Source organism: Brassica napus, chromosome A6 (assembly GCF_020379485.1).
Source record: "Brassica napus cultivar Da-Ae chromosome A6, Da-Ae, whole genome shotgun sequence".
NCBI lineage: Eukaryota > Viridiplantae > Streptophyta > Magnoliopsida > Brassicales > Brassicaceae > Brassica > Brassica napus.
The window spans coordinates 7,392,814-7,419,413 of record NC_063439.1 but is presented as its reverse complement, the minus strand read 5'-3'; the positions used below and the strand labels follow the sequence as shown (position 1 = coordinate 7,419,413).

Here is a 26,600-nt window from a genome sequence, read left to right as displayed (position 1 = left end):
CAATTTCTCATACAAAAGCCAACCATTGTCATCTAAATTCACCGGAAGTAAATACATTTCCTAAGTAACAATTAACTGGAGTAAAAAAGAGCGATCCTTGTTCTCATCTCCTCCGGTCTTCGGCGAGCTTCGTTGGTGCCGTGAGGAGGTCTTTAGTCTAGTTTTCTGGTTTAGTCTGACTGAGATGAAGCTTTTGAGAGTCAGGGGAGTCTTGGATTTGGGATTCTTCTTCGATTTCATCCTGTAGATATTGCTTGTCTGCCTTGTCTCGATCCGTAGCTTTTTCTGGTGTGCGGTGCAGGTTATACCGACTCTGATGTGGGGTGGTACTTCTTCCATCGGATCTTGTGAGGCGGAGCTCAGGTATATCAGTGGCTGGCTTTCGTGTGTTTCCTGCCTTTCGACTTCGTTTTGGCTTTTCGAAAGTTCTCAATCTCGGGTAGTTTGTAGCTGTGTGTGTCTTGTTGTAGCTTTGTGTCCAAATCCTCTCGATATAAGTTCGGTTCTGCATCAAGGTCGTCGCTTGAGGGGCGTTCTTGTGGAGTTTCAGGTTGAGATTTCCATGTGGAGACAACTTGAGAGAGTGTAGAGGACTCTGCTTTAAGGTTGTTGGAAGGAGGAGTTTCAGTTGTCTTTGGTCTTGTGGAGTTTGTTTGGTCTGTGGTTCCGTTCGAAGACGTCATTACCGGTGCTCTCGGGTGGTTATTTCTGCTCTTGAAGTGGGTTATGCTTGGTCTTTCTTAAGGCGGCTGTTTCTCATTGTTTTTATCATTGGTAAGTCCACATGGTTAGACCTTTGTTCTTGTTTGAGTTGACTTCAGTTGGTGAAGCTCCGGGGTGTGGAAGTTGTGCAGTCCCTTGGTTTGAAACCAACGGGTTTTCCGGATTTCTTGGTAAGGTTGTGGAGCATTAGCTCAATTGCGTGCAGTCTTTGAGTAGTTCATTGCCTACCATCGACTTCTTTGGCTGCTCGGTTTGAAGATATGTTTCTCTTGTGGCTTCTTGTTGATGAAGCAGTTTTATATGTGGTGTTGGAGCGTTTCCCTCTGGTGATTATGCTCGTGGAGATCATATTTCAAACTCAAATAATTAGACGTGCATCGCTTTCATTTTCATCTCTTCTTCCGGCTCGGTTTAGCTTCTCCTTTCCTGCAGTTTATCGTGTATCTCCACCATGCTCTTCCTCAACTTTTATTTCTTCCTTTAGTCTAGTTTATGGGTGTAGTGTATGTGTAAAACTTTGTCTCCGGATGGTGCCTATCACCTTGCCGGCTTTTGGCTCCAAAAAGGTTGGATACCTTTGTTGGCTTTGTGTACTCTCAGTTTCAAGTTAATATTAATCCATCAGATGACAAAAAAAAAAGTAACAATTAACTGGATGACGAAGGTGTACAATATGAAAAGAAAAAAAAAATCAACAACAAGCTGACAAGAATAAGTTGACGAGGAAATACAAGAGGAGAAAATAATATAACACTAGGATAAGACCCGCGCCTTGCGCGGGATTAAGTTATTATTTTTATTATATTTTGGAGAATGAAACAATAGTTTGGCTGCATTTGGATTACGGGTGTTCAACCCGGATATCGGGTTGGTTTCGGTTCGGTTCGATTTTTTCGGTATTTGGTTAGTAAAATATAACTACTATTCTAAATTCATATTTACTTTGACTTTAGTCTTTCACATACTTTTGAAAGATTTCAACTGGACGACTAAATTGATCAGCCAATCTTGTTGCTTTAAATCATTAGTGTATATATATATATATTATTTAGTTTGAATATTTATTAAATAAAAATTCATATCCGTTATATTTTATGATCATTTGTAAATTATTATAACAAAAAAATAATCTATTGATCACAAAATTTTCAGAGTGGAAATATTCAAATTTCTAATAATATATAGACGTTTTGAAAAATTCAAATATAACATATAAGAAAAAATGTAAATGTTTTTATTATATATTTAATGTGATTTTTTATTATCTTTCAATAATATAAAATTAAAAAAAAAGAACTAAGATACCAAAATTGTTATCAAATATTTATTATTCATAATAATTAATTTTCATATATACGTTAATCATATAAGGTAATTTCGTAGCTTCTAATTAAGGAAAGTGTAAAAAAAATTTTGGTAGATTATTTATCAATTCTATAGTTAGTTTAATAAAAAATATAATGTAAGTCAAGATGGACCAACCTATTTTTCTAAGAATAGTATATTTTATATAGTCATTTATTAAATGAGAATTTATAATCATACAGTTCTATGATCATTCATATCATTTTATAACTGAATATTTAAATCATCGATAACAAAATTTTCAATGTGAAATCTTTAATAAGTTTATAATTTATAAATGTTTTTGAAAATTCATTGAAAGTTTTAATATTAAAATATTTATGTAATCTTATGGTATATAGTATAATCTATATATATATATATATAAATATATATGTTTTATTATTAAATGATATTTTTTACTCATATGGTTTTAAAATAATGTGTATCTTCTTATAATATTAAATAAAAGTTCATATTAATACAATTTTATGATCATTTGTAACTTATTATGACAAAAAAATAATCTATTGATCACAAAATTTTCAGAGTGGGGATCTTCAAATTTCTAATAATTTATAGACGTTTTGAAAAATTCAAAATATAACATATAAGAAAAATTATAAATGTTTTTATTATATATTTAATGTGATTTTTAAATATATTTTAATAATATAAAATTAAAAAAAGAACTAAGATACAAAAATTGTTATCAAATATTTATTATTCATTATAATTAATTTTCACATATACGTTAATCATATTAGGTAATTTCGTAGCTTTTATTTAAGGAAAGTGCAAAACATTTTTTGATACGTTATTTATCAATTCGATAGTTAGTTTAATAAAAAGTGTAATATAAGTTAAGATGGACCAACCTATTTTTCTAGGAATAGTATATTTTGTATAGTTATTTATTATATAAGAATTTATAATCATACGGTTCTATGATCGTTCATATCGTTTTATAACAAAATATTTAAATCATCGATAACAAAATTTTCAATCTGAAATCTTTAATAAGTTTATAATTTATAAATGTTCTTGAAAATTCATTGAAAGTTTTAATATTAAAATATTTATGTAATCTTATGGTATATAGTGTTTAATATATATATATATATATTTATTTATTTTATTATTAAATGAAATTTTTTACTCATATGGTTTTAAAATCATGTGTATCTTCTTATAATAAAAATGTTAAATCATTGATCATTAATTTTTAACATAATAATTTTAATAGTTTTAGTCATTTATTGTCGTTTTTAAAAATTCAAAATATAACATATACGAAAAAATCTAAATTTTATTTTTATAGCTAATTTGATTGTTTAATTTATTTTAATAATATAAAATTAAACAAAAAATGATGGAGGAGATATACATTGTTATCAAATCTTTATTATTAAACTCATTAATTGTCATATATATATTAGTCATTTATGGTAATTCCGTAGGTTTTATTTAAGGAAAGAAAATATCATATCATATCATTATATCATATAGTTTGACCAACTTATGTATCTAACAACATATAAAAATCGAATGTGTACCTACTTATTTTTCAATTGAATGTAATTGACTACCTAATTGAGTGCCACCTATGCATTGGGACCTCTTTTAATTAATACAAAATTGAGGTTACATCTTTTCAAATGTTCCTCAATTAATATATAAGGGATCTTTAGAAAATAAGTTGAAGGTGACTTTTAGTAGAAATTAAAAATGCGAGGGTAGATTTTGAAACAGACGAAAAAGAAAGCCCCTCAAAAGAAACTCGGAAGGGACTAGCCGTTGGGGGTTCTCAGATTCAAAATCTCTCTCTCACCTCGGTAAAGACAAAAGAAGCCCAAAACCCGTTTCATTTCTTCTTCATCTCTACCACGAGACTAATCAGAAACCTCTCTCACTATCTACTTCACTCACATTCTTTTATTCTTTAATTCATTTCTTCTATCGTTGATCTCAGACAATTTTGGTGTCTGGATCTCTCTTCGATCCGAGAGTAACTCTTCGATTCCTTTGGTTTCTGTAAGTACTCCATCCCTTATTTTTTTTTTCTGTAACTCTGTTTAGTGAAGTGAAGTGTTTTTTTTTTCTTTTGGAAAGTTTCGAGCTTTAAGCAAACCTAAGATTACCTTTTATGGATTAGGTTTGACTCAAATCAAATTTCGTTAAGAAAATCCATTATTAATGTTGCCTTATATGAGTTTTTACATAGATCTGAGTAATATTTCAGAAGAAAGATTAAAAGTAATCCCTAGATTTGGGGGAAAATAATCTGGAATTCTGATGATGTAATAGATCTGACGAAACAATCTGTAATCATTTGTAGGAAGACGACAATGAGAACTCCTGGAACTCCACTTTCGAAAACCGACAGAACACCAGCTGTAACACCAGGTGGAAGCTCACGATCAAGGGAGGAGAAGATCGTTGTTACCGTGAGGCTAAGGCCACTGAACAAGAAGGAACAGTTAGCTAAAGACCAAGTGGCTTGGGAATGTGTTGATGACCACACCATTGTGTCCAAACCACAAGCTCAAGAACGTTCGCATCACCAGTCCTCGTTTACATTCGGTAATATTAAGAGTCCATATCTTTGCTTTTTTTTTTCGTTCTGTTTCCTGAGGAATCTTGTGTCTAATGAATGCACTCTTTTTTTTTTTGTTTCAGATAAAGTGTTTGGACCAGAGAGTGTCACAGAAGATGTGTATGAAGATGGTGTTAAGAATGTTGCATTGTCTGCTCTGATGGGCATAAACGGTAGATGCTTTATGACTAAGATAGTCTTGTTTTGTTTGTAGCTTTTACTTGGATTGATTAGTAGATGACTAATTAGTTTTAATGTTTCAGCAACAATATTTGCATATGGACAAACGAGCAGTGGGAAGACATATACCATGAGAGGAGTAACGGAGAAAGCTGTCAATGATATTTACAATCACATAACTAACGTAAGCTTTGTTTTGCTATGATCAGAGCTTTATATGTCAGTGCAGATCTTTTGACTAGTTGCTTAATTTTTCTGGTTTATAGACCCCTGAAAGAGATTTTACTATCAAGATCTCTGGTCTGGAAATATACAATGAGAATGTTAGGGATCTGCTGAATTCAGATTCAGGGCGTGCCCTTAAACTCCTTGATGACCCTGAGGTACTCACTTATTTACATTGCATTGGAATCATTTTCTTGTTGATAATGGCCTAACGATCCACGATTGCAGAAAGGGACTGTGGTCGAAAAACTGGTGGAAGAAACAGCTAATAATGACCAACACTTGAGGCATCTGATTAGCATTTGTGAAGGTAACTTGGGCTTGTTGCATCATATTCGGTTTCTCATAATCTCCAAGTTTGATTCATGTTCGACATTTCTGACTGGTACTTCCTTTTTGATAGCTCAAAGGCAAGTTGGAGAAACTGCTTTGAATGATACTAGCTCACGGTCACACCAAATAATCAGACTGGTAATGTTCTTTATTCATTATTTCACTGAAACAAAATTAAACATCCCCTGTAAAATGCTGATAACAAGTTCTTGATGGCAAAGCAGACGATACAAAGTACTCACCGCGAAAATTCAGATTGTGTGAGATCATACATGTCTAGTCTGGTAAAAATAGATCCTTCTCTTTTCAGTTTCTCTATATTTTGAGTCTTCAGTATATCTAGAAATATGTGTTTTAACTGGTGCGTGTGTGCGTGAATTCATTGCAGAACTTTGTGGACTTAGCAGGAAGTGAAAGAGCGTCACAGTCGCAGGCAGATGGAACGAGGCTCAGGGAAGGTTGCCATATCAATCTTAGTCTAATGACCCTTACAACTGTCATAAGGAAACTAAGGTAAGATACTTATATATCTGTTGAGAGTGACACTTGAAATTTCAAAAACTCTTAATAAATTGATTTCATCTGAATTTTGAACTCTTCATAGTGTGGGGAAGAGAAGCGGCCACATACCTTACAGAGACTCCAAGCTCACTCGGATATTACAGCATTCACTCGGTGGAAATGCTCGAACAGCCATTATATGTACATTAAGTCCAGCCTCGACTCATGCTGAACAATCAAGAAATACTCTCTACTTCGCCAACCGAGCCAAGGAAGTTACAAACAATGCTCAAGTGAATATGGTAATGATCTTTGTTCTTTTTGGTGCCCTTTTTGGATGAAAACAAACAAAATATTTAACTTGCTAGTATTGTAACTACTACAGGTTGTCTCTGATAAGCAACTAGTGAAACATCTTCAGAAAGAAGTGGCTAGACTGGAGGCAGAGCGTCGCACACCTGGTCCATCAACAGAAAAGGATTTTAAGATCCAGCAGGTTTCTATTCACTTCAGTTTCGTCAAAACCGCATAGATTATATAGTGAACAAAAGGTTTGATACTTAGTGATGATTTTTGTAGATGGAAATGGAAATTGAAGAGCTTAGGAAACAAAGAGATGATGCACAAATCCAACTTGAGGAGTTGCGCCAAAAGCTTCAAGTGGAACAACAACAAAATAAGGTTCCTAAGTCTCCCTCTCTCTCTACTGTTTCTATATGTACTAACAGACTTTGTCTGTATCTCAGGGCTTAAATCCTTTTGATTCACCAGACCCACCGGTCAGAAAATGTCTTTCCTATTCTGTTGCCGTGACCCCTAGCGCGGAGAACAAAACGCTAAACAGGAACGAGAGAGCCAGAAAGACAACTATACGTCAATCTATGATACGCCAGTCATCAACAGCTCCTTTCACACTAATGCACGAGATCCGAAAACTTGAACACCTTCAAGAACAGCTTGGTGAAGAAGCAACAAAGGCTCTCGAAGTACTACAGAAGGAAGTAGCTTGCCACAGACTAGGAAACCAAGATGCAGCTCAGACCATCGCCAAGCTTCAAGAAGAGATAAGGGAGATGCGTACCGTGAGATCATCCTCCACAGTGCTTAAAGATGTTTTGAATACGGGAGATGTTATAGCTCCTAACAAGAGTGTAAGTGCCAACCTCAAGGAAGAGATAACAAGGCTCCATTCACAAGGAAGCACCATCGCAAATCTAGAGGAGCAACTTGAGAGTGTTCAGAAGTCAATAGATAAGCTGGTGATGTCACTTACAAGCAACACCAATGCTGGAGATGAAACCCCCAAGGCAAAGAATCATCATCATCATTCAAAGAAGAAGAAGCTTCCATTGACGCCGAGCAGCGTGTCCAACCGCCAGAATTTCTTGAAATCTCCATGCTCTCCTCTTTCAGCTTCTAAGCAAGTCTTGGACTGTGATGCTGAGAACAAAGATCCTCAAGAGAACAACAGTCCCGCAACTAGAGGGACAGTGACACCACAAGAGACTCCACAGAAAGGAGGAGAAGAGAGCGGAGATGTGTCGTCAAGAGAAGGCACTCCAGGGTACAGAAGATCAAGCTCAGTGAACATGAAGAAAATGCAGCAGATGTTCCAAAACGCAGCGGAGGAGAACGTGAGAAGCATAAGAGCATACGTCACCGAGCTCAAAGAACGTGTCGCCAAACTACAGTACCAGAAACAACTTCTCGTTTGTCAGGTGCTTGAGCTGGAAGCAAATGAAGGAGCTGGATACAGCGTAGAGGACGAGGAGAAGACCATAGAGGAAAATGAAGAGCAGAGTCAAGTAGCGTGGCATATAACATTCATAGAGGAGAGACAACAGATCATAGAGCTGTGGCATGTCTGCCACGTCTCCATCATCCACAGGACACAGTTCTATCTACTGTTCAAAGGCGATCAGGCAGACCAAATCTACATGGAAGTCGAGCTGAGACGGTTGACATGGTTAGAACAACACCTAGCAGAAGTAGGTAACGCAACTCCAGCTCGAATAGGTAACGGAACTCCATCTAAAAATGGCGATGACACTGCAGTTGTATCTCTATCATCAAGGTACACACACACATACATACAAGTGAGTTCTCTTACATTAGCCACTTCACAAAAAGCTAATGTGTTGTGTTTATGCAGTATAAGAGCATTGAGACGTGAGAGGGAGTTTTTGGCGAGAAGGATCAATTCGAGACTGACGCCTGAGGAGAGAGAGGAGCTGTACATGAAATGGGACGTGCCACTGGAAGGGAAACAGAGGAAGCTGCAGTTTGTGAACAAGCTATGGACTGATCCTTACGACTCAAGGCACGTGCAGGAGAGCGCAGAGATAGTGGCGAAGCTTGTTGGGTTCTGCGAAAGTGGGAACATCTCTAAAGAGATGTTTGAGCTCAACTTCGCCATGCCTTCGGATAAAAGGTGGAACATTGGTTGGGACAACATCTCTAACCTTCTTCATCTATGAAACTTTTTTTTTGTTTGTGTTTGTGAATTATGTTCTCTTATCATTTTGATTTTGTATTCCCTATCACATTTGACAGTCCCAGTCATATCGTTTATCCAAGAATAATAGATTTTTACTAATGCTACTGAACTTACTAATGCTACTATCAGCAAAGTTTTTTGAATCCCTTATATATTAAAGGAGAAGCATTATAATAAATGCATTCACATTATAATAGACACGTGGCAGCTTCACAATGATTTGATAATAAATATGCTAACGCGCTCACACTATATTACATTTGACAGTCCCAGTCATATCGTTTATCCAAGAATAATGGATTTTGACTAATGCTACTGAATTTACAAAATAGGTCAAAGATTGTTATCTTGTTTTGGGAATCTGGAAAGACTATCAGCAAAGTTTTTTGAATCCCTTATATATTAAAGGAGAATCATTATAATAAATGCATTCACACTATAATAGACACGTGGCAGCCTCACAATGATTTGATAATAAATATGCTAACGCGTTCACACTATATTCATAAATGTGTTTACACTATATACTTTATATTTTTTAATATAAAATTCATATGCATGGTTCCAATAAAACTTTTGATTTTTCGGTTCGGATCAAAACAAATAACGAATCAAAAGCTAAACTATATATATATTATTTTTATTGTTTACCGATAAAGTTGGGCAAAATATTTATAAGTTTTGATTCAATTCGTTATCCGTTTTGAATTGAACCAAAAAATATGGATATCTGTAACTCTACAAAACAAATCAATTACTAAAATACAATTAAAAAAAAAAGCAAATCACAAATACCAATATTTTTAGGAGTAATTATCAAATTTGATCTATTATATGCATATATATATATACATATATGTACAGAATTATATATATATATATGTTATATATATTATAGTTTATATAAGTATTACAATATTTTTATGAATTAAATTTATTATATTAGGTATTAAAATTTTAAAAGTAAATAATATTTTATTTTTGTAATAAAACGTTATTATTAAATTTTCAGTTATTTTTTAAATTTTATTTACGGATCAAGTCGGATATTCTTTAAAATTCTAAATCATTTCGGATATCATAGTCACCGATTATCCAAGTGGCTAAAGATTGAATCGACATGAATGCCTCCAAATACTCGGATATTCGATCTGTGCCCACTTCTATTTACGGATACAGTTGATTTTTTTTATATGAAAAAAATTCACTAATGTCAAGGCCTTTTTAATTTTTAATTAATTTTAATTTTATCTGTTATGTATTATTTAGAACAAAAATATCATTAATATTAATTAACAATATCTTTATATATTTGTCATTTATTTTTATATACTTTTACATACACATATATGTGCACCTTGATGTGAGCACTTTATAAGTATTTACCACTACTGAAGTATCTATTTTTTTTTTGGAAGTTGAAATATTTTTTTTCTTAATGCTTCTTTCACTACCGACCAAATTGTAGTGAAATGATTAGTCTTAATAATTTTTTTTTCTTTTTCTTGAACTATTATCCGTTTACAAACTATAATATGAAACCATTGGTTCGACATGACAATTATCTAAAATTTATATCATAAAAATAAACAAATAATAATAATTTTTTGTTTTTACCAAAAAAAACTAAAAAATCAAACATTCTAACAGAATAAACCAAAAAATAATTTAAAACTGAACCAATATCTAGATTAAACAGATTTAATATGTTTTTATTAAAAATAACGAAACTAATAATCACATCCCGCGCGAGGCGCGGGTTATTAACTAGAGATTATTATTATTACGTGCCACGTGGCGTATGTAAAATAAAGTTATAAAACCCACGTTTGCTGGAAATTGGGCGTTACAACGTATATAATATTTGGGCCTGTTTCGGATCCAAATCCGGATCCTACCGAATCACCTCAGGGAAACGGGTCGGCGTCTGATCATCTCCAGCTTTTAATAACAGTGGAAACTCGAGACTTGCTGCGAAGATATCGAAGAAGGAGAAGATGTCAAGCTAGCTAATCGGATCTCGTTTCTAGCGGGAAGATACTGAAACTCTTGAGTTGGATTCTCGTGAAAGCTATATCAAATGGCTACCGTTGCTTCTAAGCTCTATTCAGGTCTTAACTTCCTCTCTGATTAGAAAACCCTAACACATAGTATGAAAACGATTCTGATTGTTTTCGCGCAGACGATGTTAGTCTTCTAGTGTTGTTACTCGATACGAATCCCTTGTTCTGGAGCAATAGATCGACTACATTCTCTCAGTTCCTATCTCATGTAAGTAAGTGTTGTTCTTTCGAATTACGTTGTGAATGATTTCGTTTTGTGTTCTTGATTTTGCTGTTTTGTTACGGTAGGTGCTTGCTTTTCTGAACGCGGTTTTGGGGTTGAATCAACTGAACCGAGTTGTAGTGATAGCTACTGGGTACTGTTCGTGTGATTACATCTATGATTCGTCTTTGACATTGAGTGGGAACTCTGAGAGTGGTAGAACTGGAATGCCTGCTCTTTTTGGCTCTTTGCTTGAGAAGTTGGAAGATTTTATTGTTAAAGATGAGGAGCTTATCAAGGAGCAGGAGCATGATGAGAGGATAGCTTCTTCTCTCTTGTCAGGATCACTCTCCATGGCTCTTTGCTGTATCCTTTCTTGAAAATAATGATTCATTTAGTATTTGATCTCTCTTCTTTGTGTGTTTTATTGGCAAGTAAAGGCCTTGTCTGTATGCTACATAACATCATGCTAATGATCTTAAGGCCTAGCGTCCTCTTAAGTTAGGAAAAAAATGGTCGCTATGTGTGTTCTCGGCTAAACCTATAGCATATCTCTAGGGAAAACTCACCTTTTTTGTTTTCTTTGATTTTCCGGTTAGATATACAGAGGGTTTTCCGTTCTGGACATCTTCATCCCCAGCCTCGGGTGCGTGTTCAGTATGATATACATCTCAATCAATTGTATTGGATAATAGTTCTCATCTTGATTGCTTTGTAGAAGTCTTCAGCTTAGAGCTCGTACCTCCTGATATTTGATTGCATCTCTTTCAAATAGAACTGATTGTGCTATTGGCATGTATATGAAATACAGATTTTATGCTTGCAAGGCTCCCCTGATGGCCCTGAACAGTACGTTTGCTTCTATATCCCTTTTCTACTTGCAATATCATCTCCTGTTTGTCTGGTCTCATGAAGGATGTTGTTCTTCTTTTCAGATATGTAGCTGTTATGAACTCTATCTTCTCTGCCCAACGCCTAATGGTACTCTTTGTTTTCATTAGTTCTTTGGGATTTAAGGTTTCTCAATAATTTCAAAGATCTGTACCTCAAGTGACTTGGTTATTTAGGTCCCCATTGATTCCTGTTACATAGGTACACAGAACTCGGCGTTTTTGCAGCAGGTAATATCATTTCTCCCTAGAATCTTCTTAAATCTTCAACCCCTCAACCTATGCATTAGTTTTTCATCATCTGTGGCATATATGTAGGCATCTTACATAACCGGCGGTGTACATCATGCACCAAAACAGTTGGATGGGCTGTTTCAGTTTCTTACGGTATGCTCTCAGCTAAAGTCCAAACACAAAACTATTACATGTGTACTGTGTAGTTTTAAGTCTCTCGGTTACATTAGCGTAATCGAAGGGTCCTAACTTTCCTTTGTTCTGTTTTGCATAAAAAGACGATCTTTGCTACTGATTTGCACACCCGTAGCTTTGTACAACTTCCTAAACCCGTAGGCGTTGATTTTCGAGCATCGTAAGTGACACATATAGAACTCTTACAGTCTTCCTCCGCATGTTTTTAAGTAAGAGATGGTAAAATGTAAACAAACAAAAAACTCGCAGGTGTTTTTGCCACAAGAAGACTATCGATATGGGGTATGTATGTTCGGTATGTCTGTCCATTTTCTGTGAGCATCACAAGAAATGTTCGACGTGCGGGTAAGAGATATTGACCCATTCTTGTTCTTTCTCAATATAATAAGCTATCAAGAAGTTGTTTGATTCTAGTATCCATAAACTGAATTTGCAGGTCAGTTTTTGGTCAGTCTAAGCTTGATGGTGCTTCAACTGTCAGTGATAAGAAGAGAAAAGCTCCTGATTCTTAAAAGTCATCTTTTACGCTGGAGACACTTCAAAATTTGCTTAGTATTTATTTACGTATTGTAGTCTTTGCGTTGATTTACAACAATCTATGAAGAAAAACACCAAATTGAAAAATCAACTTAATTACAGTTTTGATCAAATCACCTATAGTGCCCTAGTGATTTGAGTTTATTTTTGCAAAGCTCTGACATGAACAAACAATACTCGAATACCTAGAGATTGAACTAGACTGTTCAAAGGCATTTGTGTTGCCAAAGACACCCCATTCTGAAACCCGAGTCCTCGCAACCAACCAGTCGTCTGTCATCAGCATACAATAAATTTGGTAAGCTGTGTGTACTTTTGTCTGGTTTAATTAACCTTTAGGAGAGATAGTACAGAGTTAGGACTTGGACTGATTAGTGTAAGAAACTGATCTTGTACTAGGTTTCGATATTGATGAATCAGAGAGATATTAGTCTGATAACTTTTCTTTTCAAAACTGCCTTAAATGTTGAATCATGAAGACTCGAACCTTAAATCGTCCTTGTAGACAAATAACGAGATTAGAAAATATGAAGTGTGGATGTGGTAATGGTTTTCTTGCGTAACAGAAAGGAACTTTAGGACCTGAAATGTGTACATGTAAACTAAACTGAGTGTTAACAAATCGTCCTTTCTCATAAATGGAGGGGGAAAAAAATCTAATAGGTATCCAATTCCATTTTTTCTAAGGCAAGTATATTAAAAAAAATATGAAACAAATATAAATAAATAAAAGAGGGATGGGCTGATGTGGTCGTATCAAAATTGTGGCTCCGATAGCCTCTGTGATTAATAGAGATCTCGTTGTCGCATCCGCCACCATGTGATGTGGCTGATTTCCCCTATTATCCCAACCATTTACTTTTACAATTTTCATGTGTGAACTTTCTAAATTTTCAGTAAAGGTGTATTATTATTTAATCAAATTACAACCAATCAATCATCTAATGGAAAAGGAGTAAACATAAACTACCTGATGATTGATGAACTATTTACAGAAATTAATTCAGGATATATAGATATTTGTTTCTTATAAAATCCAGGATTAAAGTTCTTAACAACCAGATTTGTTTAGGGGCAAAGAGCAATAAAACAGGGACGGAGATGATGAAATAAATAAATAAAAACAAAAAAATATCTTCTCAATAATTACAAGACACTCAATATCTTTTTCATAAATTCTAACGTCGCCCCCACTTTATCCACAGATCGGATCTTTGTAGACGAATCGCGTGAGGTACACCGCAAAGAAACGAGCGTGAAGGGTTAGGTTAGGTTAGCTCACAGCCACAAGATTATCTGTCTCTCACCTTCTCGAAATTTCCATAGAGATTAAAAAAAATATAGAAACTAGCATCTGACGTGGCAAAGCACGGCTATATTAGCACTTGCCCTTTCTAGTATGTTCTCCTCACTGTCTCCTTCCTAATCTCTTCTTCTCTAACTATTAATTTTTTTGTTTTTGCTTCACTTTCTCGGAGATAATCTTCCTGTTTCCAGGAGTTTGATTTCCCCTGGAAAAAAAAACAGAACTAGTCACACTTTTTTTTATCTATTAACTGTGCTGAGATCTGAAGAAAGCTTGCAGATACTGTTACATGGCTGCTCCGGTAATTAACTTTCTTCTTTTGGAAAACAGATTTGATTTAATTAAAGATGTGTTAGCTTGCGAATTGCTTTGTAAGCTATTTAGTTAATTGCTTTAGTTTTATACTGTAGGATCGAAGTGAGGATGGAAGTAGCAATGTAGAGAATGGAAGTTGCAATTCAAATGAAGGAACCAATCATGAAACCAGCAGTTGTCGGATCGCAAACGCTGCTAAGGTATCAGCTTTGTTTAGACAATTTCCACTGTCGGAGATTTTTTTTTTTTTTTTCATTTGCTGAACTCTCTGTGTATTGTTCTTTAAGGTTAGGAAGCCGTACACAGTATCTAAGCAGAGAGAGAAGTGGAGCGAGGCAGAGCATGAGAGGTTCCTTGATGCTATCGAGCTTTATGGTCGTGCTTGGCGGCAAATCCAAGGTATTCTTTCAGTTTTGTTTTGCTTTGACAGAAGGCAACTTTCTAGCTTGAGGTAGTTCTGAGTTAGTGTTGATTTTTTGGTGCAGAACATATAGGTACGAAAACAGCTGTTCAGATCAGAAGCCATGCTCAGAAGTTTTTCTCCAAGGTCTTGTCTATATACATACATCATCTCAAACATTAGTATTACTTATCTAGCTGGTTTTTTAATCTGACTTTTTTTCTGTTTGATCCATTTGCAGGTGGCTCGTGAAGCTGACAGTGGTAGGGACGGCTCGGTTAAAACGGTTGTGATCCCGCCTCCTCGTCCAAAGAGGAAACCAACACATCCTTATCCTCGGAAGTCGCCTGTTCCATATGCTCAGTCTCCTTCCTCTAATTTGGAGAAAGGAACAAAGTCTCCAACTTCTGTGCTATCACCATTTGATTCAGAGGATCAGGTCAACCGATGCTCCTCTCCTAACTCGTGTACCAGTGACATGCAGTCCATAGATAAGAAGAATGACTATGCAACATCCAAGCAATCTTTTAAAGAGGATGATGCTGTAACCGGTTCAAAACCCATATCTAGCATTATGCTTTTTGGGAAGATTGTCCTAGTGACGGGTGAATCTCACAAAACATCTTCTTCCAGAGAGGACTCAGGTGTTGATCACAAATCAACGACGGGTCAAGATTCTAGGCACGTCGACACTGCTTTATCTCTAGGGGTATGGGATACGTCATGTACCGGTTCCAACGTGTTTGGCTCGGTCACAGAAATTTCAGACAACTTGGAGAAGAGTGCAGAAGCACGGAAACGGCTAACCTCGTTAGAAAAACAAGAACCTTGTTATCGTGCAAATGGGTTCAGACCATACAAGAGATGCTTATCAGAAAGAGAAGTGACATCGTCCTTGTCCTTGGTAGCTTCAGAAGAAGAGGGAAGCCGGAGAAGAGCACGTGTATGCTCGTAGCCTAAGAACACGCCATCTTGTACAGTTGCTACAAAACCACTTTTAGGATTGATACTGATGGGTGGAAGGGCATATCATTGTTAGAGATTGGAGAGGAAGCAAATGCACTTGTGATGAAGTTTCATCCACTGTCTAACATTAAAAAAAGACGGTTCCTTTTTTTTTTTGCTTCATAGACAAGTGTATTTGTCCAATCAACTGATTGTAACTCTATTCCAAGCTTAAGCATCGTTTCATGAATAACAGTCAGGAGATTTGTCAAAGGTTATGATTACAAAAGAGTGAACATTTAACCAGCTTAATAAGCCAACCATGAAGAAGGCAGAAGACAAGAGGGAAGGGACTTCGGCTAATTGAAACTTTCTACAGGGCCCAGATCTAAACATTCTAGGCCCATTGGTATATAAGACCACCTACAAATTGGAACTTTCTTCAGGGCCAGATCTAAACATTCTAGACCCATTGGTATATAAGACCACCTCCAAATTGGAGAGCTTTTTAAAAAGGTTCTAAAAAAACAAAAATAAATAAATAAAAAATGAGCTAAAAATACAGAACTGATGCTTAATATGACATTTTTAGCACTATTTTGGACAATAGAATGTATGAAAATTTTATATCAGTTTCAGGTTACATTTGCAACGGATTGTTCTTAGTTGGTGAAGATGGTTTCGGAACCAGAAGAATGGTCTGTATTTGCAAATTATTTGGAAGATATTAAGTCTCTGAAAGAGATTTTCACACGTTCGGAGATTATTTATGTACCAAGGACGCAAAATTCAAGAGCGGATAGCCTAACACGCAGTGTCAGGAAATAACCGTCGTTTGTTGTTCACATTGATCAAAATCTACCGGAGTGGTTCACAGAAAGTCAGTATGAGTCTCTACTTGATCGCAAAAAAAAAAGAGAACTGGCTACAATTCCCTACGTGTCTTTTTTGTATTGGGTGATTAATTTTTTTGAGTTTCTCTCTTCCTCGATATTTTTCTCTTCGTCAAATATTTTTCACAGAATCAATTTCTTTCTTGAGTGATTTACACTCTAAGGCAGTTTACAAGTTTTATTATCACTTTAGGGCAGTTTGTGCTAATAGAGCAGTTTTTTGGTGAAAAGACTCAAAATGCCCTCTTAAAAGTGTAACTAGTAAGTTAATTTTTAGTTAGAAGATTTTGGTTTGATTGGATTTTCGAAATTCAAAATTAGTGAAGGATCCCATAAAAGATTAAACCTGATTTTATATACATAACTAGTAAAGTACTTTTTGTATATCTTCTCGTCTTCTTAGTTCTTTTTTTCTTTTCAGATCTATTATGCTATTTTTTTTTCCGACGATTGACTTTACAATCCCTAAAATCACTAATCATCCAATTCTCAGAAAGTTGCTCAAAGAAGAAGCGAGACAACTGTGAATTCCGGCGAAAGAGAATCTCAGAAAGTTGCTCGGAGAAGAATGTCGAGGATACGCAACCGGCGTGGGAAAGAGAAGGACGGCGGTGAGTTCCCCGACATTTGTGTGCTTGCTGTAGATCTTAAGGGAGTATGTATTTGATGTTTCTGGGATTTTTTGTAGGAGCAGAAACGACGGAGGCTGAGGATGTTTTGGTGGTGAGAGACGCACTAAACGGAACGTCGGAGATGTCTACCGGTAAGTGCTAGGCCTGGGCGTTCGGTGGACCGTTCGGTATCGGTCCGGATAATTCGGATTATCGGATTTTCAGTGTTATACTCAGAAGTACCATTCGGGTTTTACTAATTATCAGATCGGTTTCGGTTAGGTTCCTTCCGGGTTCGGTTCGGATCGGATGTAACCAATGTTTAAAATCGTCCAAAAATATATTTTTTATACTTTAAAAATTGACAAATTTTTTTTCAAAATATATAAATTGTTTAAAAATCAAATTAAAAATTAGTTAAACTATCTAAATTAACTAAAAAGTATTCAAAATAACAATTAAAACAAACTAAAAAAATATTTTGAATATCCTAAAATATCTAAATCATCTTAAATATATAAAAACTTTAACATATTTAACTAATTTCGGATATCTTCGGATCCTAGTTCGGATGTCGGTTCGGTTTGGATTATAACCAAACACCAAAGTACTAAGCTCATAAGTCCCGTTCGGATATTTTTGTATAACAGTTCGGATTCGGTTTCGGTTTTTCCGGTTCGGGTCTAGATAGGTACTTCGGATTGAGTTAAAAACGCCCAGGCCTAGTAAGTGCTTTGAATTCTTTGGTTTTATTTGTATTTTTCTGGAGAAAAAAAAACAAATCTATGTTTATTTGCAGAGCCGCCCAGTGGTGGAAGAATCCGACGAGCGACTACCGGTGATATCATCTTCTTCTCGGTGTTCCTTCTTCTACGCAGGAGGTCAAGGATAACGCTTCACTGACGACGTTTATGTCATCTTTGTCTCAAGTCTCACCTCGTCGTCACTGGTTCATCTCCGACCAACAGTACATGGACACGAAATGAATCTCAAGCACCAATGGTCAATTTTGACTTTTTTGCACATTTAATCTTTCAGTTTTTGTATAATTTTGTTTTGGAGTACACTTTGATGATAATGTACACATGTACACTCTGATGGACGTATTAAAAAAAAACAAAATGGCTAGTCAAGAAGAAGATTGTACATTCATATATATCTTGTACACGTACGCACTCTAATATAGTTGTCCACATGAAACTGTGTATGGTGGATATTTCAAAAAGATAACAAATATGGCTTAACATATTTGATGATAATGTACACATGTACACTCTGATACAGCGTGTAAAGTAGACATATTTAAAAAAAAGAAAAATACAAGAATGACTCATCAAGAAGAAGATTGTACACTCAGATATATATCTTGTACACGTACACAGTCAGATATAGTTGTCCACATGAAAGTATGTAAAGTGGATATTTCAAAAAGATAACAAATGTGGCGTTACAAAGAAATGTATAAAACATTTTAAATGCATTACATTTTGAAATATTACAAGTAGCTCAACAATGAACATATCTACATGTACACTTGTTTACCAATATCGTCATATATATTTTACCATGGTGTAACATTCAATTAGACATTTACAAATTTGTAACATAGATTTACAAGTTTCAACATTGTATGTTTATATGGTGAATATATGTTCAAAACAATTATGCCACAGGAGAATTCAAAGCAAAGTCTAAATTATTTTAATTATGTATATTTTGATTCTTTCGGATAGAGTTGGAGATGTACATCATGTTCATGTTAAATTTTGATTCATTTTGATAAAGTAAACAAACTCCATGGATACTTGTTTGCAAATTTTGTCCTTCAGCTTTTGTATAATTTTGTTTTGGATACATAGTGTACACATGTACACTTTGATGGGAATGTACATATGTACAATCGGATGGATACATTGTGTAAGGTAGATGTATTTTTTAAAAAAATACCAGAATGACTCATCAAAAAAAAGATTGTACACTCAGATATATTTTGCACACGTACACAATCTGATATAGTTGTCCACATGAAAATATGTAAGGTGGATATTTCAAAAAGATAACAAATGTGGCTTTACAAATGTAGAAAACATTTTTAAATACATTACATCTTGAAATATTAAAAGTAGCTCCACGATGAATATATCTACATGTATACTTGTTTACCAATATCGACATATACATTTTACCATAGTGCAACATTCAATTAGACATTTACAAATTTGTAACATAGATTTACAAGTTTCAACATTTTATATTTAAATGGTGAACATATATACCCAAAATTTATGTCACAAGAGAATTCAAAGCAAAGTCAAAATTGTTTTAATTATGTAAATTTTGATTCTTTCGGATAAAGTTAGAGATGTACATCATGTTCGTGTTAAATTTTGATTCATTCGGATAAAATAAATGAACTCCATGTTGCATTTTTATTTTTATGTACAACATGTTCGTGTACACGAGTATATTGAGTAACCACATGGATACGATATTGGCTCAACATGTCCATGTGTTCCTATGTTTAAAGGTACATGTTTTAACGATGTCCACATGTATACTGTTGTAAAGATATTCACGTGTACACAATATCTGGGAATTTGTTCATGTCGTAATTATTTTTGGAAAAGTATGTTAGTATACCAAGCAGCCAAAATAAACTTTATTAAAGCTTGACTCAAGATCGAAACTTTACTAGAGGTATAAATTCAAAAGATGTGACAAATCTAAAATGTATCATCTATCATATAAAAGAGGAATAACTTGAGTCCAAGATCGAAACTTTACAATCACAGACACCAAAATCTGCAAGTTTGAGAACTCTGTCATCAACACCAGAGAGGATCTGAATCATCTATCTCTTAATCTCCCCTCCACCAGATATGAACTGTTATCTTCTTTTGCTGAAAAGAAGCCACGACAGTGGCTAGAAGCAATAATCCAGAGAGTTTATGGTCAAAGTTTAAGGTTTTTGGATTTTTCTGGACAAAAAAAAACGATGAACCGAGACAGATAAAAAAAAATGAAGTGGGATTAGATGATAAAATGAATATGAGCCATTAATAGTAAAAGTACAGCAGTAAATCCAAAGGTCAGGAATTAAGGAGGTGTTATTGGTTTATATATTTTTATTGATTTAGAAATCCGTATAGTATTTATAAATCCAAGTAAAATATACAAATTTTCAAATTTTCTCGGATTAGTATTTACAAATCCGGAAGTTTTCCTTCGGATTTGGGCCTTTGTATTTTTCACAAAGAAATCCATGCAAATCCATTCAAATACATTATGAAATCAAATATATTAGTAAATATGTATGATTGAATAACACTTGATTTGAATTAGAATTTATGAATCATTAAACGAATAACACTTGATTTGAATTAGAATTTATGAATCATTAAACGAATAACACATGATTTCAATACATATTTTAAAATCATAGAACCAATAACACTAGATTTAGTTTGGATTTTCAAATCTATCAAAATACACCAACCAATAACCCCCACTAAGACATATATATGTCTATTCCAATGTGTTCTGATTTAATCTTGGTCGTCGGATGGAAAGAAATATGTGCGGCTGAGGTAGGTTCCCGCCTATAATTCTAGTTTAGTTAGTCAGATGCATAATTAATAATAGACTAGTTTAGTTAAGAAAAAAGGAAACTGTTAGAATAAACTAGGGGTGGGCACTTTACCCGATATCCGAAGTGGCACCCGAACCCGATCCGAAAAAACCGAACCGAAATCCGAACCGAAGTAGCAAAATACCCGAACGGGTATTGAATAAGGAGAGATTGGATACCCGAACCCGAACGGATAATACCCGAACCCGAATGGATATCCGAAGATAACCGAACATATGTATAATTAACCTTATGTTTCTAGTTTATATCTCTCATTTTATATAAAATATTTATATTGATACTACACATAATTTAAGTTCATATGATATACATACAATTCCGGAAAAAATGATTTGCTACTCACTTAAAATGCATGTCAAGTTTTTTATTTCAAAAATTAACAAAAAGTTATATCCAAAATTTAAAAAAAAATAACTAAATTAGTGCCTTTTTAGTTTTAAAATGTTATATCCAAATCTATTAACCATTCAATCTATTAAAAATAAAAAATTAGTTAACTAAAAGTTATATTTTTAAATACAATAAACTTGAGAAATGAAAATTTTAATATTTTTTTTCAAAATCTAAATATCCGAACCCGATCCGAAATAACCGAATCCGAACTAAAAATACCCGAACCCGACCCGAAGTACAGAAATACCCGAACGGGTTCTAGACCTCTATACCGAAATACCCGAAAATCCAAAATACCCAACCCGAACCCGAACGGGTACCCGAACACCCACCCCTAGAATAAACTGTTTTGGTAATAGAAACTCTTCTATTGTGTTATAAAAAACATAAAACTGTCTCCCAATGTAATATTCTCTTCTTTCTTCCTCTTCGAATCCCAATCACTCTATCTTCTCTCTCACTTTTGATCTCCATCTCCTTCTCTTTACAAAGAGGTTGATATCTGGCGTGGGAGTAATCGTTTCGGATCCATGGCTACAAAGCCAGCTCATGCAAGTCGAGCTTCATTCTCTCAATTCCAAGGTAACTCTGAATCCATGGCTATGCAATCTCGTTTTTCAATCTGTATATAAACCTTTCGGATTCGTGTTTTAGTTTGCGGCGTTGAAGAATTAGAGAAATAAGGTTACGTTAGAGGATCTTCCACCTGTGTTGGTGAAGGTGAAGTCACTCACCTATGCGTTCAAGGAGAAAGAAATCAAAGAGATCTTACCAGATTTGGCTTCTGATTAGTTTTGTGAATCCCTTTCGATGTCTTAAATGTGTTTCTTGGACTCGAAGATAACTAAGATAATGTTTGTTTGTATGAGCTTGTGAAAGATGGTGTGCTTCTATGGTAAATGTAGAGTTTTTTTCATTGAATTGCATCTTAGATATGGTTTCTGGGGGTTTGACTTGATTCTTTTTTTGGCACAGTAAGTTTATTAATATAGCAGTTTATTAATATGGCAATTCCTGGGACGATTGATGAACGAGCCATCAACACGAAGAGAGTACTTAACTGTGGGAGAGAGATGAAAATCATACGCTCTGTCTCAACTCTGCTAGAGCTGTTGGAAGCAACATGGTTAATATTGGGACACATGACCTAGCTGAAGGATGGGTATGCTTTGCTTGCTTGATTTTTAATATATGATGTTTAGACTGCTAGAGAAGATTGTGACCACTGAATAAATTTTCTTGCAGCCTCATCTTGTGCTTGGATTGATCTCACAACTCATAAAGGTCCACACTTGTTTCTCTATACTCATATTCCTTTGTATTTGTGCTTGATGATTTATTAACTAATCTTGGGAACTGCAGTTTCAGCTCCTCGCTCATCTTAGTTTGAAGAAGATGCCTCAGCTTATTGAGTTGGTGGTGAGGACAACCAAGTAATGATTAAGCATATCTCTTTTTGAATTTTGACTAATGTATATGTGTGTTGTAAATAACAATAAATAGTTTCATGTCTGTTGCATGATATAGAAGAACTTCTGAGATTACTCCCGGAGAAAATCTTACTCAAATGGTTGAACTTCCATCTCTAGAAAGGTGGCTACAAAAAAACCATTGGAAACTTTTCTTCAGATTTGAAAGCATATATATAGTTTTCCAAGTACCAACTAGATTTATGTTTTTCTTTCATGTTTATTTAAAATTTTTAATTATAAATTTGTATTCCTATTTTTAATATGTTTTTATGTCATATTTGTTTAAATTTTATAAAATCCAACAATTTATGAGTTTTTTAAAATTTAAATCTAATAATTCAATTTCTAAAATTAAAAGAAAAAAATGATTTTTAAAAACCTGAGAGGAGTTCTACCATTTAATTAAAGAGAAAACAGCCATTAAAATCCCAAACTTTCAGATTAAAGCCAAAAAAACCTCAAACTCATGTTTAAGCCAAAATAATCACCAACTTTCAAATATTGGTCATTTTAAATTTCATATTTTGTTGACTCGGTCATTTAAGAGCTCCGAATAGTCAACCGTTAAATTTGATTAAAAATAAATGCATGTTAACTCTCTAAACGACATCATTTTAAAAATCGATTAAAACATTGATCAACCGAGGTTTTGTTTTCTTCTGAAACACTTAAAACATTTCTTTCGCGAGACCAAAGTGAAGAAGATGAAGTTGATTTGGGGCTCTAGTTTTGCGAAAGAGATGATTTGAGTGTTTCCAGAAGCAAAAAGACGTCATTTAATCAATGTTTTAATCAGTTTTATAAGAAAAATATTGTTTGGATAGTTAATAGACGTTTAGTTTTAATTGATTTTAACAATTGACTATTCGGGTTTCTTAAACGGCAGAGTCAACAAAATATGAGAATTAAAATCTCTACTAATAAAATGGAGCTTTTGAGGCTCCATAGGACGTCCACATCAGCGGAAAAAACTTCTCCCAAAAGATGACACGTGGCATAAAATATAGTTTTACATTTTAATATTACTAATTTTCGAAAATTATAAATAATATGTAAACATACAACATAAAAAAATTCTCTACTAATAAAAGAGAGCTTTTGAGGCTCTATAGGACGTCCACATCAGCGGAAAAAACTTCTCCCAAAAGATGACACGTGGCATAAAATATAGTTTTACATTTTAATATTACTAATTTTCGAAAATTATAAATAATATGTAAACATACAACATAAAAAATGGAAAAACTACATTAAACATATGTAAGATTATCATTTTTCGCTTGAAAGAAATACGGCTTATCTCCATAATGTAACATTACCGTTTTATAAAAAACAAAAAACATTATACATAATTTGGAAAATAATAAATATATGTAAACATACAACATAAAAAATGGAAATACTACATTAAACATATGTACGATTACCATTTTACATTTTTATTTTAAAAAAATAATATGTAAACATACAACATAAAAAATGGAAAAACTACATTAAACATATGTAAGATTATCATTTTTCACTAAAAAAAAGACGACTTATCTCCATAATGTAACATTACTATTTTGTAAAAAAAATATTATATATAATTTTGAAAATAATAAATAATATGTAAACATACAACATAAAAAATGAAAATACTACATTAAACATATGTAAGATTACCATTTTACACTAGAAAAATAGAAAAAACGGCTTATCTCCATAATGTAACATTACCATTTTATAAAAAAATAAAAAAACATAAATATAACTATTTGACTATTTGTCCAAGTTCTTCTATTAAATATTACCGTTTTACATTAAAAATAGAAAAATACATAAAGACTTAAAATATAAAATATAAAATATAGATATTAACTAAATATAAATTATAAGAAAGAGAAATACTCAATATATAGAAAAATAAATAATAATTAAATATTATAAATATATTAATATACAAATTATATATACAATAATAAGTAAATGCACAATTTAAAAAAAAAATGGAAAGAGTACATTAAATATTAAACATCTATCTTAAAATGTAAAATATAGATATTAAGTAAATAGAAAGTATAAGAAAGAAAAAATACACAACTTAAAAACAATGAAAAAAGTATATTAAGATTTAAACATCTATCTTAAAATGTAAAATATAGATATTACGTAAATAGAAAGTATAAGAAAAGGAAATACACAATTTGAAAATGGAAAAATTACATTAGTATTTAAACATCTATCTTAAAATGTAAATCTATCCAAAATTATAAAATTATTAGTAAATAGAAAGTATAAGAAATAGAAATACACAATATAAAGAAAAATAAATATTAAGTAAATATATAATATAAGTAAATCCCCAATTTAAAAAATGGAACATTAAATTAAGATTTCAAAATATATCTTAAAATTTAAAATATATATTACGTAAATAGAAAGTATAACAAATGAAAATATACAATTTAAAAAAAATAGAAAACATACATTAAGATTTAAACATCTATCTTAAAATGTAAAATAGAGACATTAAGTAAATAACAAGTACAAGAAATGGAAATACATATACAGGAAAATAAACAATAAGTAAATAATGTAAATATATAATATATGAATTATATATATAATAATAAGTAAATACACAATTTTTTTTAAAAAAAGGAAAAAGTTCATGAAGCATTAAACATCTATCTTAAAATGTAAAATATATAATATAAGTAAATACACAATTTAAAAAAATGGAAAATGTACATTAAGATTTAAATATCTATTTTAAAATATAAAATATAGATATTATGTTAATAAAAAATATAAGAAATGGAAATAAACATTTTAAAAAATAGAAAAAGTACATTAAGATTTAAACATCTATCTTAAAATGTACATCTATCTTCAAATGGTAGTAAACTACATAAAAATGGAAATACCACATTAAACAAAAAAAAATAAAAATGTATAGTTTTACATCAAGAAAGTCCCTATAAAACTCATTATTCCATCAACATCAACCTCACACTATCAAGGAAAACTTCAAAGCACTCGAGCAAAAAAATGGTTCCACCATCAACTCTTGCCGTCCCAAAAACCTTTAATGACCTTGAAGGAGATTTTTTATAACAACGAACTTTTTGTTAGGTGGATTCATTGTTGGGAAACCCGCAACTTCCAAAAGCCAAACTTATTCATGGTAATTGAATTGCTTTTCATAGACTCAAAAGTATTCTTACAAATTTAAATTAATCTAATCCATAATTTTATTGTTAATATTCATACTAACTCTTTCATGATCAAACCATTACTGTTAATAATCATTCAAGCGTTTATCCCAAAACACTTCCTTTCTCGCCGAATCAGGTATTGGTTCATGTTGGTTTAATATTGTTTTTGGTTTATTAACCGGTTTAGGATGGTCCTATTGTAAATATAATTTAAGTTGGTTTAGCATATATTATGCTTAAAATAACTTAAATTAAATAATAGTAATATTATGCTTAAAATACAATTTTAGAGAATTTTCAAATATAGTTTACAAAACATTATAGGTGATGAATTTAATTTATTAAATTTGTTTATTACTTAAAACTAAATTTTTTTTAAAACATACTGAGTTATAGATATCAATGATGGATTGGTGAGTATAACATGAAGACAAAAATATAAATATTTAATTTCAAGATAAAAAATTCAGCTTTTATTCAGTTACTCAATATATAATATCTTAAATTATTTTTTAAAAAATATACATAATTTATATATATATATATATATATATTAATCTTCTAAACTTAAACTATTATATTATATATGAATAATGTTTTTAAATAAAAATAATTTCCGATTTAAAAAATAAAATAAAAACAACAAATGGTATTTTCAAATAATGGATGTAATTTACATTATATTATCATTTAATAAGTATTAGATACATTTTGATATATCTTTATTTTCTATTTCCAGAAAACAATAAATTGTTAAACATCAATATCATCTAGGTTAAGTATACGAACAACACAAATTCAAACATCACAAAAAAATATTTACATAAACATTATAATACAATGATTTAATCAGAAAATACAATTCAAAAAAAAAAATATTCAAAAGAATAGTTATA

At 32.8% G+C, this 26,600-nt stretch overlaps 3 protein-coding genes and 1 long non-coding RNA gene across 6 annotated transcripts; all 4 read left to right on the top strand.

The window, feature by feature from the left end:
* The first annotated feature begins 3,895 nt into the window (after positions 1-3,895).
* Positions 3,896-8,498, top strand: LOC106346903 (kinesin-like protein KIN-7A). Its single transcript, XM_048782432.1, has 14 exons — positions 3,896-4,101; positions 4,406-4,650; positions 4,747-4,836; positions 4,927-5,027; positions 5,110-5,226; positions 5,297-5,378; positions 5,472-5,539; positions 5,626-5,685; positions 5,790-5,914; positions 6,006-6,204; positions 6,288-6,398; positions 6,482-6,583; positions 6,649-7,976; positions 8,055-8,498. The coding sequence occupies exons 2-14, from the start codon at positions 4,416-4,418 to the stop codon at positions 8,377-8,379; spliced, it is 2,943 nt and encodes a 980-aa protein (XP_048638389.1). The 5' UTR covers positions 3,896-4,101; positions 4,406-4,415; the 3' UTR covers positions 8,380-8,498.
* Positions 8,499-10,301: 1,803 nt separating this feature from the next.
* On the top strand, positions 10,302-12,636 carry LOC106351429 (general transcription and DNA repair factor IIH subunit TFB4). Its single transcript, XM_013791232.3, has 11 exons — positions 10,302-10,510; positions 10,582-10,670; positions 10,751-11,030; positions 11,264-11,310; positions 11,476-11,513; positions 11,600-11,645; positions 11,732-11,785; positions 11,873-11,941; positions 12,067-12,143; positions 12,233-12,328; positions 12,420-12,636. The coding sequence occupies exons 1-11, from the start codon at positions 10,480-10,482 to the stop codon at positions 12,493-12,495; spliced, it is 903 nt and encodes a 300-aa protein (XP_013646686.2). The 5' UTR covers positions 10,302-10,479; the 3' UTR covers positions 12,496-12,636.
* A 1,233-nt stretch (positions 12,637-13,869) lies between these two features.
* LOC106346902 (protein REVEILLE 7-like) lies at positions 13,870-15,759 on the top strand. Its single transcript, XM_013786366.3, has 5 exons — positions 13,870-14,127; positions 14,237-14,341; positions 14,429-14,540; positions 14,627-14,688; positions 14,783-15,759. Exons 1-5 carry the CDS (start codon positions 14,116-14,118, stop codon positions 15,494-15,496), a joined length of 1,005 nt encoding a protein of 334 aa, XP_013641820.2. The 5' UTR covers positions 13,870-14,115; the 3' UTR covers positions 15,497-15,759.
* A 5,618-nt stretch (positions 15,760-21,377) lies between these two features.
* On the top strand, positions 21,378-22,576 carry LOC106346901. Of its 3 annotated transcripts, none has more exons than XR_001270583.3 (5): positions 21,378-21,614; positions 21,687-21,927; positions 22,008-22,194; positions 22,278-22,316; positions 22,395-22,576. It is a non-coding gene; the product is annotated as an uncharacterized LOC106346901 (long non-coding RNA). The 3 variants fall into 3 exon arrangements; XR_001270584.3 differs by having other exon boundaries at positions 21,687-21,933; XR_007340262.1 differs by having other exon boundaries at positions 21,687-22,194.
* Positions 22,577-26,600: the final 4,024 nt, after the last annotated feature.